This window comes from Corylus avellana, chromosome ca5, assembly GCF_901000735.1.
Source record: "Corylus avellana chromosome ca5, CavTom2PMs-1.0".
In the NCBI taxonomy this organism is placed as follows: Eukaryota; Viridiplantae; Streptophyta; class Magnoliopsida; order Fagales; family Betulaceae; genus Corylus; species Corylus avellana.
This window is the reverse complement of record NC_081545.1, coordinates 32,186,963-32,200,554: the sequence shown is the minus strand read 5'-3', so window position 1 is coordinate 32,200,554 and position 13,592 is coordinate 32,186,963. Positions and strand designations below refer to the sequence as shown.

Genomic DNA, 13,592 nt, shown 5'->3' with positions numbered 1-13,592 from the left:
TTTTTAGGTAGTGATATTGGTATGGTTCCCATATGTATTACATATGATCTTACTCTCCAAGTAATTGATTAAAACTCATCAACAAAAGGGTTATTTTGTATGAGCTTTAATTATATCAAGGAGTATAGTTTGTAAGGGAGATGAGACATGGTCCCTCAATGTTTTATAATGTATTTTGTATTTTGGATCATTTGACAAATAGAGCTGTCGATTCTCGTAAATTTTTCATAGGACTATCATGGCATATGTGTATCATATATGTTGATGCGTTTTTTGGTCAAAGGATTTGCTAGGAAACAATTTTTTTTCATAGTTGAACTATGAAAGGACTTCCTGTATAGCAATGGTGTTTCTGCAAAACAAGGGCAAAGTCAAAGACTTTCCTATGCTTAAGTTATCATCTTATATGTGGATAACAAATATAATAGTGATTTGCCTCTAACATTCAAGAATGGGTGTGTGTTGAGTGAAATATACAAGGGAGAGAGAGACGCGTAAGTGAGAGCGATGAATTTATGGGAGAGAGAGATGTGAGTGAATGGTGTCCGGAGAATCCACTCATGGGGAGGAAGAAGCCCCCAAAACAAGGTCCCTAGCCTCTTTCTCCTTTTGTTCCTAGGTGCGAAAAGGGAAGACACATATCATATGGCGATAATGCTAAACATTCTAAGAGATTTTTTTTCAAAATGCTTTCCAAATAATGTGGCAAGTATTTTTTTTCTTAAAAAATTTTAATTCTCTCTCCTTTGTCATATTTCCACACAAAATAGTGCTTCTCACATCATTTGACAAGAATTTTGAAAAAAATGCTTGAGACACCTCAAATCCTTTTATATTTGGTCTTGGAGGACAAAAACTAGAACAAAAAGAAAGAAATTTATTTAAGAATCAAGATACGTATCTCTGATTTCAACAAGACGACATATTTTTAACAATTGAAAATACAAAACTTATTAATTATAACAGGTGGCGAAACCTCGATTTTTATTTTTATTTTTTTCCATTTTCTGTAATCATATTGTATTAAATAATTACTCCATATTTTAAGGAGCCCGAGACGGTGGGGCGAAAGAAAACACGGCGCCGTTTGGCTGGTTTCAACGGACAACGACGTCGTTATCAAGTGACATAATAAACCCTGAGCTCGCCAACTATCAACTTTGTTACGGCAATAAAGAAATCCAAAATCAAGCCCCAAATCCGACTCACAAAAGGCAAAGGGATTTTTCTCGGAGCTTCGAGCTCTCGGCAACAGCCCCCGTGTTAGAGCTCAGAGTTTAGAGAGAGAGAGAGAGAGAGTGAGAGACTGAGGGATTGATTCTGAAACCCCATTCTTACAACCAAGTCGGTAAGATCGTCTCTTGATTCTCTTAATCACTTCATTCTATAAGCTCTTTGGGTTGATTACTATTTCTAATTGTGCTCCAAATTGTACCGATTGGTTGCGACTTTCGTTTTACGGTCGATTTTCGACCTGCACTTTTAGGGCTAGGTTTATAGCTTCGATTTTCTGTGATTCTTTCTTCCGTTTCTGTATGGATTTTGAAAGGAAATGCTAGTTTAGAGAGACCCATTTGGGATTGGGTTTGATGTTGAAATGGGTATTCGTCAAAGCGGACCCGGAAGTGCTTTTTCACTGTTTGTGAGGAGGGACTGTTTCAAAGCTTGACTCTTTGGTTAATTTGTGTCAGTTAGAGAATTAGTTGTGGTTCTATTTGAATTGGGAAATTGGTTTTTGATGTAAAATCGAGGGCATTTTTTTTTCTTTTTTTAATATTTGGAGGGAATTCTTTCAATCACGTGTATTGTGTAGGAGTGCTAAAGTATTAGGTTAATGATAACTGGTCCAAAGTCGATTTAATAGAGGAGAATTTGAGATGCAATAAATGTTTTGTTGGATGTTGCTTGGGTTTGTGAATTTTGAGATAAAGCAACTATTTTTGTTGCCTAGTTGTGAGTTTAACTAGGATGAGCTCGTTTGATTGGAAATTTACCGATTTTTCATTGATAAAATAGGTCTCTAACTGAATACATCTTTGTCAGGCATATTTACATCCTTGCTAGTACATTTTAAGCCGAAACAAACACTGCCTAATAAAAACAATTATCTCAATTTTGAGAAAAAGTACAATCAATATATATTAGAAGCATACGCCATTTAGTTAGGATGAAGGCTTGGTTGAGTTGTGTCGTTATATATATATATATATATATATATATATATATATATTTCTATCAATTTCAATAAATGTCTTAGTTGTATATGATACAAAATGAAGCACCAGATAAATGTCTAACCAATAAGCTGTAGAAAAGGTGATTTGCGTGATGAATTTACTGTGTGTTTTTCTTTCAGGGGCAAAGGCTCTCAGCATTCATTGTGGTAATGGGAAACCTTAATTCAGGGTTTCTGTGAGAACCTTATCCAATGATGTTGGTTTTTTGGTCATTCTCCCTCTGATATTAGAATGTGGAATTTTGCATCCAATTGCATAGCTGGAAGTGTTGGACAGAAAAATGACTCGCTAAACCCAACCCATGCTGCTTCTGAATGCTCTGATGATGAGGCTTCTTCTACTGTTAGCAGAGAGGAAGGTCTAGAGTGCCCAATATGCTGGGAATCCTTTAACATTGTTGAAAATGTACCCTATGTTTTATGGTGTGGCCATACCCTTTGTAAAAATTGCATCCTGGGACTGCAGTGGGCTGTTGTGAAATTTCCTACTCTACCAGTTCAGCTTCCGCTCTTTATATCTTGCCCATGGTGCAATCTCTTATCCTTCCGTCTGATTTACAGGGGAAATCTCAAATTTCCTCGAAAGAACTACTTTCTTCTCTGGATGGTCGAGAGCATGAATGGTGAAAGAGCAAAGTCCAATTCTTCCTTCTCTAGGGATCATCAATCAGTCTGGCCAACAAATGGAAATTTACCAATGGGAAGCCAAGTAAGCCATGGTAACCTCAGGAGAGGACAACATATTCGGCACCCTGAGCCATCGGGATCGAACCATAACCATGGCCATCACCATAATCACCTCAATATGGAACTGATACACTCTTCACTTCGGAAGTCTCTGGTTTTCTTCGTTCACTTGACAGCCAAGTTCCCATTGGTTGTTCTATTTCTTCTGATTGTCTTGTATGCAATACCTGCCAGTGCAGCCATCTTGGCACTGTACATTCTTGTTACTGTTCTGTTTGCTCTTCCATCATTTCTCGTACTGTACTTTGCATATCCTAGTCTGGATTGGCTTGTGAGAGAAATCATCACTTGAGATACATACTATTTGTTTCTTAGTTTGCAAGTGCTGTGAGTTGAAGTTTCCTCCTATCAAATGCCACTTGTCTATCAAAATATGGTCAACTTTATAATTCGACGACTTTTCACTCTCTAAGGCCACTCCAAGTTCATTCCACTCAAAGCCCCCCAGCTTCATCCAAGTCTTTCATTTTCAGAATCATTTCAGCTCTAATAGAATATGGTTGGTGTGATGGCTGTGTTGGTTGCATCCAAATTCGAATTTCTTGTTTGCGAAGACATGGTTGTGTTGTGGATATTCAGAGCTCCTGTAAGAGTACAGCTGTAATATGTAATTAGACGGGGCTATATATGAAAGCTCTGAGTGCTTGTTTTTATGGAAAAATTCTACATTATAGTTATGTGATTAATTACTAGTTGTTTGTTTAAAGGTAGATTTGGGATCAAAGCAATGTAATATGGTATCTAGTCTTTTGACAGTTGGTTGTTTGTAGTCACTAGCAGGGTTCTTGGCATTATTTGCAGTTCCTGATTGGCCTTGCGGGAGTGGATGATGGCTTACTGGACTTGCCCTTTCTGGATTTGCAGTGAAACTTAGTCTATCTGATTTTTTGCTCTGGAAATCTGTCTTGTGGTCTTGGAAGGTTTCTCGGTGTGCATGCTTTCTTAGGAGTAGGAGGTCATGGGTGTTGTAAAAACTAATCATGGAATTCAAAGTTGTGAAGCTGTTTTTATGTTCGGCAGTTGTGTTTCTTAGTTTGTCTGAGCAGGATTGAATAATCTGTCTATCAATGATTTTTCATTGCAAGATGCGGCATTTCAGCAGGCATCTACCTTGAACAGAACATGTCTTTTATGGATCCATTTGTTAAATCCGATATTCAGCTTTATTCCTTGTTTGGGCTACAATCCAGGATGTCGTTTTTCTTGTTTTAGATATTTGCGTATGTGGGGAATTTTTAGAACCAAGACGGAGAATCTTAGCACTTTATAAATATCCGCATTAACGGCAATGCAATAACGTGGCTACACCTACACAGAGGCCAGAGCTACATGTTTAACATCTTTTACATCATCCTTTACCTAATCTCCCACTAATTTACATGTTTAACTTCTGGAGCATAGAAGATTTATGTGTGCTAAATGATACAATATTTGTAAAAAAATGCTGGTTCGTGTGTAATAATTTTTTAGAGCTTTCATATCCGGCTCAACAAACGTTTAGCTAAATTTAGCTAAAATATTACTTTTTATTTTATTTTTTTATTTTAACTATCAACTTTTTTAAAGTATTTATATCAAACTTAGTATTTTAGCGATCAACTTTTGATATTTTATTTAAAATTTATTATATATATATAGTCTTTATGTAATTCTACGAAAAAAGAAAAAAGTTTAAATGATTTTTAATTAGATGAGAGAGGATAAAATAATTTTTTTATTAATAAAATTATACATTGTTAAGCTTAAGTTGTTGAGCACCAACTCCTCGGCAAATCTTCGGTTAGTGTACTGAGCAGGATGAAAAGTGATTTTAACATTATGGCTCAACAAAATAAAAAAAAAGTCTGACGTAAATGCTAGCAATTTGAGTAGCGCTTATTATCCCGGTCACTTAATAAAAAAAAAAAAAAACACCAACAAATGATCCAATTATCCCCCTCCATTTGTGATTGATGGTCCTACCGTTTGAGCAGAAAATCGGGGTTCTAGAAAGTTCTGTTGTTTTCCACTATTTCTTTCTATCATCCACAATAAATCTAAAATCCTCTCAAAATCCATGTAAGACACTCTAACGTGGGTCCAGGTTCCTCCACGTGTCACAAACATGACCAGGAATTGCAACCTTGGATCCTGCTATACGCAAACTCTAACTGCTAGAGCTAGTTAGTTTATGGTAAAGAAGCGAAGAACATACAAGGTTTCAAGAAATGGTGGCAGCAGTTGCTGTTTGCTTTCAGCAATCTACCATCTTGCAGAACCCCTGTCTGAGAAACCCAAATTCCAGTTTTCTCGGTGGGTCCTTAAAGGGTCTTTGCTTACAGCTGAAACCCAGAAACAGGAGAAGAGATGCCATCAGTTTAGTGGTTGCTTCAGCAAGCCCTACCACCACACCCACAACCAATGGTGGTGGCAGGTTTTATTTCAACTTCACTGGCTTTCCTTTCCCTCTTGGTCCTTTTCTCAACAGGCGCACTATCAGAACTGAGGTCAGCTTCTTTACCTTCAACATGACTATTTAATTTTAATGTTATGTTCACTTGGGTAGCTTTATTAATTTTTTTTTTCTTCCTTTTCCCGGAGTTACCTGTGGTTTGTTTCCAACAGAGGATTTCCTAGGATTTTGTTAGTAACAGCTTGTTATAGGATTTCTTATTGAAGAGAAAAATGATCATTGTTACCAAGCTGGCTTTGCCCTATTACTTTATTGGCTCTGTACATGTTACTGTGATTGATGCTGCTCTATTGGCTTCTGGTTCTACTCTTACGAAGGGAAGCTATTTTTCTTCTTCTTTTCTTAAGGTCTGTATTTTACTTATTCTTCATGTGCCTGCTGAGTTAGCGAAAGTGATTCCTATTCTCTTTCATGGTTACTACTTGTCTATGTACCACTTGCTCAATCGCCACATATTGTGCTAATTTTCTGTTAAAACGCAGAGGCAAGCTTTGTTATGGAGGATTTGTAATCTTCAACATGCAGAAACTACTTATATAACTCTATAACAATGGCCTTAATATGCAATCCCATAGTAATAATGCTATGTTTGCCTTCTTGTTCTTTACGGAGCTCAAGTTTTGTTTTCTTTCCCTTGTATGCTTGCATTTTCAAATGCTAGGTTGATATTTCACCAAGTGTAGAGAACAGTCTAATTTCGAAGTGCACGATAAATCCTGAACTGAATATAAGTAGTTCTATGATGATGTAAAAAGTAGTTAGAAGTTTTGCTTGTTCATACACTAATTAACCTCTCACATCTATCAATATCCTTCTTAGGCTGTGAAGGGCTGCATATGGCTATTTGAACAAGAGCAAGCATTAGGCTTTAGCAGTGTCTCAACAAACATTCGAATGACAGTCATTAAACTCAAATCAGGAGGATTATGGGTCCATGCCCCGATTGCTCCAACCGAGGAGTGTATTCAGGTTATTATCTTGTTCTTCAATTTTGTCAATATGTAATATGAATACTATTAAGACAGTATTGGTGGCATCTGAAAAGCACATGCATGTTTATATTATTACCTTAGCATGTAAATTTTGGCTACTTGTAATTCAAATCTCTTGAATAAGTTTTAATTTCTTTGACACATACTTATTGTTTACATATATGGGTTTCGAAAAATCACCTCCCCCTCCCCCTCTCGGCCTCTCCCTTTTGGATTTATTGTTTGGTTTGATTACAGCATTTTTTGTTGAATAAAGTTCAACAATTTTGCTTTGCTCAGTATGTTATTTTCGTCCTTTCTTTTTAATTTTCTTTCAATCTGAGTTATTTTTTTCCTTGACTTCTGAAAATTCTGCATATTCTTACACTTCTATGGACTGACAGTGTCTTCAATGATCTCTTCATCTCTTGCCAGCTTGTGAAGGAGTTAGGAGCTCCAGTAGAATACATTGTTCTGCCTACTTTTGCTTACGAGCATAAAATATTTGTTGGACCATTTTCTAGAAAGTTCCCTCGAGCTCAGCTATGGGTGGCCCCAAGGCAATGGAGTTGGCCCTTGAATTTGCCACTTGAGTTTTTTGGGATTTTTCGCGCTAAAATCTTGAAAGATGAGGACTTGTCAACCCCATGGGCTGCTGAGATTGAACATAAAATTCTAAGCTCACCAGAAGTTGGTAATGTAAACAATGCATCAACTACCTTAGATTTGTCTTCATGAATCCAGAGTACTGCTAAACTGATTTGCTTGTGAAGTATTTCAGGAATTGGGCCATATGTGGAGGTAGCATTTTATCATAAGCGTTCAAGAACACTACTTGTAACAGATGCCGTAATTTTTGTACCAAGGCAGCCACCGGAGTGCATAAGCAAAGAATCCTTGTTAGCATCCGCAAAGAATGGTTTGGCTGTCAAAATTCTTAGTAAAGGAAAGGAAGTTCCTGAGGAACCAGTTGTTGACAACAAGAAGAACCGTCAAAAGGGTTAGCAAGTGAAATTGAGAGACGAAATTCCAAAGCAACTTAAGTGTATGTACCTATCGCAAAGGATTAAGATAGAATTGATTTTTGGTGCAGGGTGGGAAAGAATGGTTCTGCAAATCTTGTTTCTTGGTCCATCAAATCTGCTGGAGCCTAATGCTAGCTTTGCTCAAATGTCTCAAAAGCTGATTGTTTCACCCATTGTAAAGACATTGGTCTTCAGCAAAGTTCCTGAAAAGGTAGATAAACTAGTCAAATTTTTTGGTCCCCAGGCACCCTCTGCCTGGGTGCTCTTTCGTATAGGTTTGGTCCCTCTCTTGGACAAAGAGCGGTTAGTATGGTTACCAGTCATAGATACCAAATATAAGCAGAGAACTGTGGTTTAGATTATGATTTAAACCATCTTTTTCATTGAAACAAAAGAAACAAGTATGGTAATCATATGTGATTCTTAAAAACGCAGGTCAGGGATTGGATTGACAGTATTGCACAGGACTGGAGGTTCAAGAGGATAATTCCTGCTCATTTTTCTGCTCCAGTAAATGCAAGCAGATCTGACTTCTTAGCGGCATTCGCATTTCTTGATGACCAGTTGGGTGAGCGATACGGCACTTGGCCATCACTCTCCCTTCTCCTCACATCACTTATGGGAAAGGCTGCCAGTTACTTCCCTCCAGATGACATGAAGACCTTATCATCTCTTGATCAGTTTTTAGTCTCGGTGGGAGCGGTGAAGAAGACTGTCTCAGGCCGGAAACGATGACTCAGCACGACATGCAATTTTGTTTGTGAAGATTGCTCCTCTTAGATTTACAAACATTTGTACATTTAGGTTATAACATGCTATTTTACCAAATGTCTGTTTCCTCAAATTTGATATGAGAAAGGTAGTTCAAATTCCCAGTGTTGGACATAACTACAAAGTTAAAAGTATAAAATTGAAAAAGAAAATGCTTGTGTTAAAGAGTGTTTTGCTTGTGTAGGGAAATTCTTCTTTACAAATATGGTCCTCTTGGTGTCCCATAGCTTTAACTTAGCAGCTAAGAAAGAATAAGAGCTGTTCCTACTCCTAGCCTCCTAGGAGCCCTACATTGGGTATTTCTGGTAGGGGGCCCTGTTTTCTTGTATGCCTGGCCATTATTAAGCACACAAGGCTTATGGATATGGCCTGCATTATTCCATACAAGACCCACATAAGAAGAGCCTAGGGTATTTTAAGTCGGTCTTGGGCTCTTAATGCTTTAGGTTCAGTTTTATTGAACTTCAACCAACTTTGGTACGCAATTTACTCTCATTGCCTAACATGAGAAGCTTCTCCTTTTCATTTTTCTAACTTTTTCTTGAGTGATGTCTGCAGAACAATTTAATATGTTGATGAACACAAACTGGAATCATAATAGATAATAATTTCAACAGCTTTGTTTTTTAATGGTATCTCTGTAGCAGATCTTCCAACTATAAAGAAGCAATTCTTGAATCTTGGATATTTGTTATAGATGTTTGACTATCAGGTGTGTTATAATAATAAACCAAACAGGGCCCTAAGCATTTGTGCTCCTAATTAGGTTTGGAATAGTAAACATTCAAATGGGAAGATCGTAATAAACCTACTACTCTGTTGAACGCAATTTAGGACCATTTAGCTTTGAATAGGATGAGAGCATTGATTTTCTTGATCAGAATAAACCTACTTTTGGTTGGAGGGTCATCCTCCTCAACAAAATTATGCCACCAAATACATTGTGACGTTTTGATTCGTTTTTTAATTTCCCTGATGGGCCAATAACATAAATCAATGGGAATTTGCTAAATTTATCCCTATAATTCCATTTTCTAACAAATAAATCTTTAGGGTTACAAAATAACAAGTAAAATAAGTATTCTGACAATTTTTTCAACAAGGTCATTCTAAAAGGGGGCGGGACCCATAGCGAACCACTCCCATTGGTCAAATCTTGAACCGCCCCTAAGGCCTTAAGGTGGTTCGGCCACCCTCTCAGGTTGATTGTAATTTCATAATGATCATGCTCCCCCTTAAAAAAAAAAAGGAAAAAAAGATCGAATTTGTATAATTTATTTGTTTCGTAGGCATACCACATTAAGTTATTTGATCATTTTAAAACCTTGAAGATTTATTTGTCTAAACCAATTTAACATGTTTTACTAAATCATTAAAACGGGATTTTTTATTTTTATTTTTATTTATTTATTTATTTATTTTTTAATGTGGCCTGCACCCTGCATGAAAGTGGCTTTCTAAGAACATGCTAGATGTGAGAGAGAGCGAGAATCCAAGAAGATTTTTCTTATTACTGTATTGTCTCTTTCCTCCTTTTTCTGCCCATCTTGCTACCAATTGGCCATAGCTTTGTCAAAACTTTAGGGCAATGCCTTCATGTCCTGGTGCACCCACCTTCTTTTTCTTCCTCAATCCTAAAGAAGAAGACTTTTCCCCCACAAGGGAAGCTTAGAGCCTCTCCTTGGAAACCCCACATTGTCCTTTGTCATCATCCTCCAAGTTTGTGAGATGCTCTCAACGTTGAAAACATTAGGCCAAATATTTTCTTGGGTGGTGGATAGATAAATATTAGGGCAAACCTGCCAAGAAAAGAAAAGGGAAAGATATGGGACAATTGAAAGTGAAAGTTCCTTACCCACATAGGTTTGCACCCTTTAAAGTGGAACAGGCACTAGAAAGGACTTTCTTTTGCTTAATCTCATTTGTGTGTTGCCAACTTCCCCATTGATGATGACAATGATTATCTAGCATCAAGTCAATTAGAATCATTTGAAGTGTGGATTGGATTTCTTAAATCAAAATTTGTTCGGGTAATTGAGTTTTATAAGAGTTTTTTTTCGTATTTACTGTCTGAATTGTTAACAATCTGAATAGCAAATTGGTAAAGTCTCTACAAAACTGAATTAGCTTTCACCTACTTATTATCATTTAAAAACATGTTGGTGACCATTTCAATTTAGCAAGACCAACTCATTTAAGAATTAGAACCATTTCAAGCGTGGGTCAAATTTAGGCAGGTGAGTTTTATAAGAGCTTTTTCATATTTGTTGTCTTAATTGTTAGCACTCTGAATAGCAAATTACTGAGAATCTAAATTCCTACGAAACGGAATCCGTCTTCACCTACCTTATTATTGTCTGAAAACATGTTGGTGGTGGTTTCAATTGTAGCAAGACCAACTCATTTAATAATTCAACCTATAATTGAAAGAAAAATTTGAGTAAGATACATTTTAAAAAAAAAAAAAAAAAATTGAAATGATATCATTGCAAGAACATTACCTACCCGATTTAAAGTCGTGTGTGGAATTGGTGGTCATCCATTTTTTTTTTTTTTCTGAGGTGGAGACAAATTGCTTCTTGAAATCTCAGTATGAGTAATAATGAAGGCACTTAATCATAACATTATGGGAAGCCAACAAAAAAAAAAAAAAAATCATAACATTATGGTTTACAATGTCGGCAACTACAAAGTAAAAAATGTTCAAGTTTTCAAGATGATGCCAACTAACATGTCGGTAAGTCCTATTGCTACTTTTAAAAAATAAAAATGGAAAACTACATTTTACCCTCTTAATTATCCACCTATTTACATTTTGACCTCAAATATTTAAAAAGTGACAATTGATCCTCCAAAACTTTTAAATTGTTGCAATTCGATAATTCTGACATTTTTTATTTTTTTCAAAATGCCCCTATCGCAAGTTAAAAATAAAAAAATAAAAAATTAAGGGGTGTCTGGTCTGGGGTGGCCGAAGCCACCCCTAGGCCCAACTGTGGTGGCCGGCCACCCCTTAATTTTTAATTAATTTTTTTTTTTTTAAAAAAAAAAAAACTTAGGATGAAGGCATTTTGAGAAAAAAAAAAAAAAAAAGGTCAGAATTGTTGAATTGCAACAATTTAAAAATTTGGGTGGTTAAGTGTCACTTTTTAAATATTGGAGGTCAAAGTACAAATAGGTAAATAGTTCAAAGAGTAAAATGTATTTTTTTCAAATAAAAATAAAAATAAAAATTGAGCTATTGCGATTGTCTCGGTCTGATAATGTATTTTTTAGAGTAATTCTTTCTTCTTCTTCTTTTTTTTTTCTTGCTTGAAAAAATATTTTGGAGAAGATAAATGTTATCAAACAAACCATATTTTTATTTTTATCTTTTGTGGGAAATGCGACGGGTTAAACCTTGAATAAACGCAACCTCTATTTAATTACTCTAAAGTCTTTTTTTTTTTTAAAAAAAAAAAAAAAACAAATGGGTTAAAAGAAATTCATAATAAGCATATGGTTCTTATATAATTTTTTAAAAAAAAACACGTAAAAATCGTATATTTTATTAAAAATGTTCTAATAAAAAAATGGATATAAAAATTACATGTTTTAAAAAATACAGTAAATTTAATAGACTATATTAAGGAGAGAGTCAGTTTGATTAAAATTTTCAATAATTTCCATATAAAAGAGGTGTGAGTTGTCTGTCACCCAAGAGACATCAAATCAATCGGTTGGCCTTGGGTTGAAGGAAATTGAAGAGATCGATCCCTGTTCCTTGACGTTATATGGATTGAGAGTTGAGAGAAAGCATTAAAAAACTGCAAAATATAACTGACATAATCTCAGTTCTGGGTTACTTTTGAAACTCCTATTAATTTTATAAGCCATTACAAGATTTCACATTTTCCAACCGACCAAGAAAAAAAAAAAGATTTAAGTATTAATAAGAAACCTTATCCAAGATCTGTTGCTTTACATTTAATATATATATAGATGGGGTAGGAAATGATTTCATAAAAAGTCGGTCCACATGAATGAGAGGGAGGACCATCAGCATGTGGTTACAAAATCCAAATTATCATAGCCAATTATGCTACTCATCATATGGTTTGTGTTGAGTATATAAGTGTTGGCCATAAAATAATTGAGTCATATATTAAAAATATGTTACAAGGATGAATAATTATTATAATATAGTTGGACCTAAACTTATTATATATAGGTTTCAGCTTTTGAATTGAGTGATGTTCCAACATGTTACGTTTTATTTTAATTGAAAAAACTCTTGAAGGTGTCGATTTTCCTAACAAATGGAATATGCACAAAGAAAGGTCCGCTGGAGTATGAACAAAGGTGCAAGGGGCAGACACAAGGATCCCTGAAGTAAAAGGCAAAAAATTCATGACACAGACACAAACGAGAGTTCTCAAAGGAGGAACAAAGGGCATTATAAAGACAAATCCATATAGTCCACAAATAATCTCACTTAACCTTAAAAAAAAAAAAAAAAAAAGCCCCATCCAAGATTGTCTCATTCTTCCCTTGATACTTAAAACCCTTTTGTTATCCAAGTAAAAGTAAAATCTTTAAGTTTTACAAAATTTCTTATAAGGTGAGAAGCAAAGTCACCCGTGGCAGTGGCGGGGTCAGGCAATTCATATTGGGAGTATCGCTAAAATTTTTTTGAGAGTGTCGAGTAGTAACTTGCGTAAATAGGAGAGAATAATTTTTTATTTTTATTTTTTTTGGGACTTGGGTAGGAAAACAATAATTTTTTTTTTTTTTTTTTTAAAAAAAAAAAGCTTGGGGTTACCGTTGCACTCCCAAAGCCTCAAGTGGCTCTACCACTAAAAGTAACCACAAAATATAACAATTTTAAGGGAAACAAAGAAGATCTAAATTTAATTTTTGTTATATATAACGATATGCAACATATTTATCACGTGATAACATATAAACCGAATCATACTTCATCACGAAGATAAGTTTATTGTTGAAATATATTAGCTTTCTAGCATTCTATACCCCATTAATTACAAAATAAATAACAAGAAAATGAGATGCTCTAAAAATATTAAAATTTTAATTTAATGCCAAAAATTGACTTTTTCAGACACGGTAATCGTACGTATTTCGTGTATGAAACGGGCCTAATCTCACATCACATCATTTTGTAGCTACGCGATAAACATCACATTGACCCCTAAAACACGTGTTAGCACGACGTATTTGAAATAGTTTTCAATAAAAATCTTAAATGATATTGTTTTTAGGACTTGTTTTAAAATAAATATTTTCATATCTTTTAGGCATCATACAGTTGAATCATTCATACCTACGTGAAAGCCATTTGTTTTCTTCAATATTAAATTAATTAATTAATTAATTTTTTTTTTTAAAAT

General features: G+C 35.2%; 2 protein-coding genes across 3 annotated transcripts; both read left to right on the top strand.

Moving 5' to 3' along the window:
• The first annotated feature begins 1,153 nt into the window (after positions 1 to 1,153).
• LOC132182629 (uncharacterized) lies at positions 1,154 to 4,168 on the top strand. The gene is made up of 2 exons (XM_059595931.1): positions 1,154 to 1,348; positions 2,357 to 4,168. The coding sequence occupies exon 2, from the start codon at positions 2,469 to 2,471 to the stop codon at positions 3,273 to 3,275; it is 807 nt and encodes a 268-aa protein (XP_059451914.1). The 5' UTR covers positions 1,154 to 1,348; positions 2,357 to 2,468; the 3' UTR covers positions 3,276 to 4,168.
• Positions 4,169 to 5,132: 964 nt separating this feature from the next.
• On the top strand, positions 5,133 to 8,306 carry LOC132180928 (uncharacterized). 2 transcript variants are annotated; one of them, XM_059593926.1, is made up of 6 exons: positions 5,133 to 5,469; positions 6,255 to 6,404; positions 6,842 to 7,100; positions 7,188 to 7,406; positions 7,500 to 7,642; positions 7,867 to 8,306. In XM_059593926.1, the coding sequence occupies exons 1-6, from the start codon at positions 5,191 to 5,193 to the stop codon at positions 8,164 to 8,166; spliced, it is 1,350 nt and encodes a 449-aa protein (XP_059449909.1). In that variant the 5' UTR covers positions 5,133 to 5,190; the 3' UTR covers positions 8,167 to 8,306. The 2 variants fall into 2 exon arrangements, with proteins under 2 accessions (XP_059449909.1, XP_059449910.1); XM_059593927.1 differs by lacking the exon at positions 5,133 to 5,469 and having other exon boundaries at positions 6,283 to 6,404; positions 6,811 to 7,100.
• The last annotated feature ends 5,286 nt before the right edge of the window (positions 8,307 to 13,592 follow it).

What these genes read in the sequence shown, in the direction of transcription:
- LOC132182629 (XM_059595931.1), top strand. Translation starts at nt 2,469, where the DNA reads ATGTGGAATTTTGCATCCAATTGCATAGCTGGAAGTGTTGGACAGAAA.
- LOC132180928 (XM_059593926.1), top strand. Translation starts at nt 5,191, where the DNA reads ATGGTGGCAGCAGTTGCTGTTTGCTTTCAGCAATCTACCATCTTGCAG. An exon ending in GGCGCACTATCAGAACTGAG is followed by an intron (nt 5,470 to 6,254) that starts GTCAGCTTCTTT and finishes TATCCTTCTTAG; the next exon opens with GCTGTGAAGGGCTGCATATG. An exon ending in TCTAAGCTCACCAGAAGTTG is followed by an intron (nt 7,101 to 7,187) that starts GTAATGTAAACA and finishes GAAGTATTTCAG; the next exon opens with GAATTGGGCCATATGTGGAG.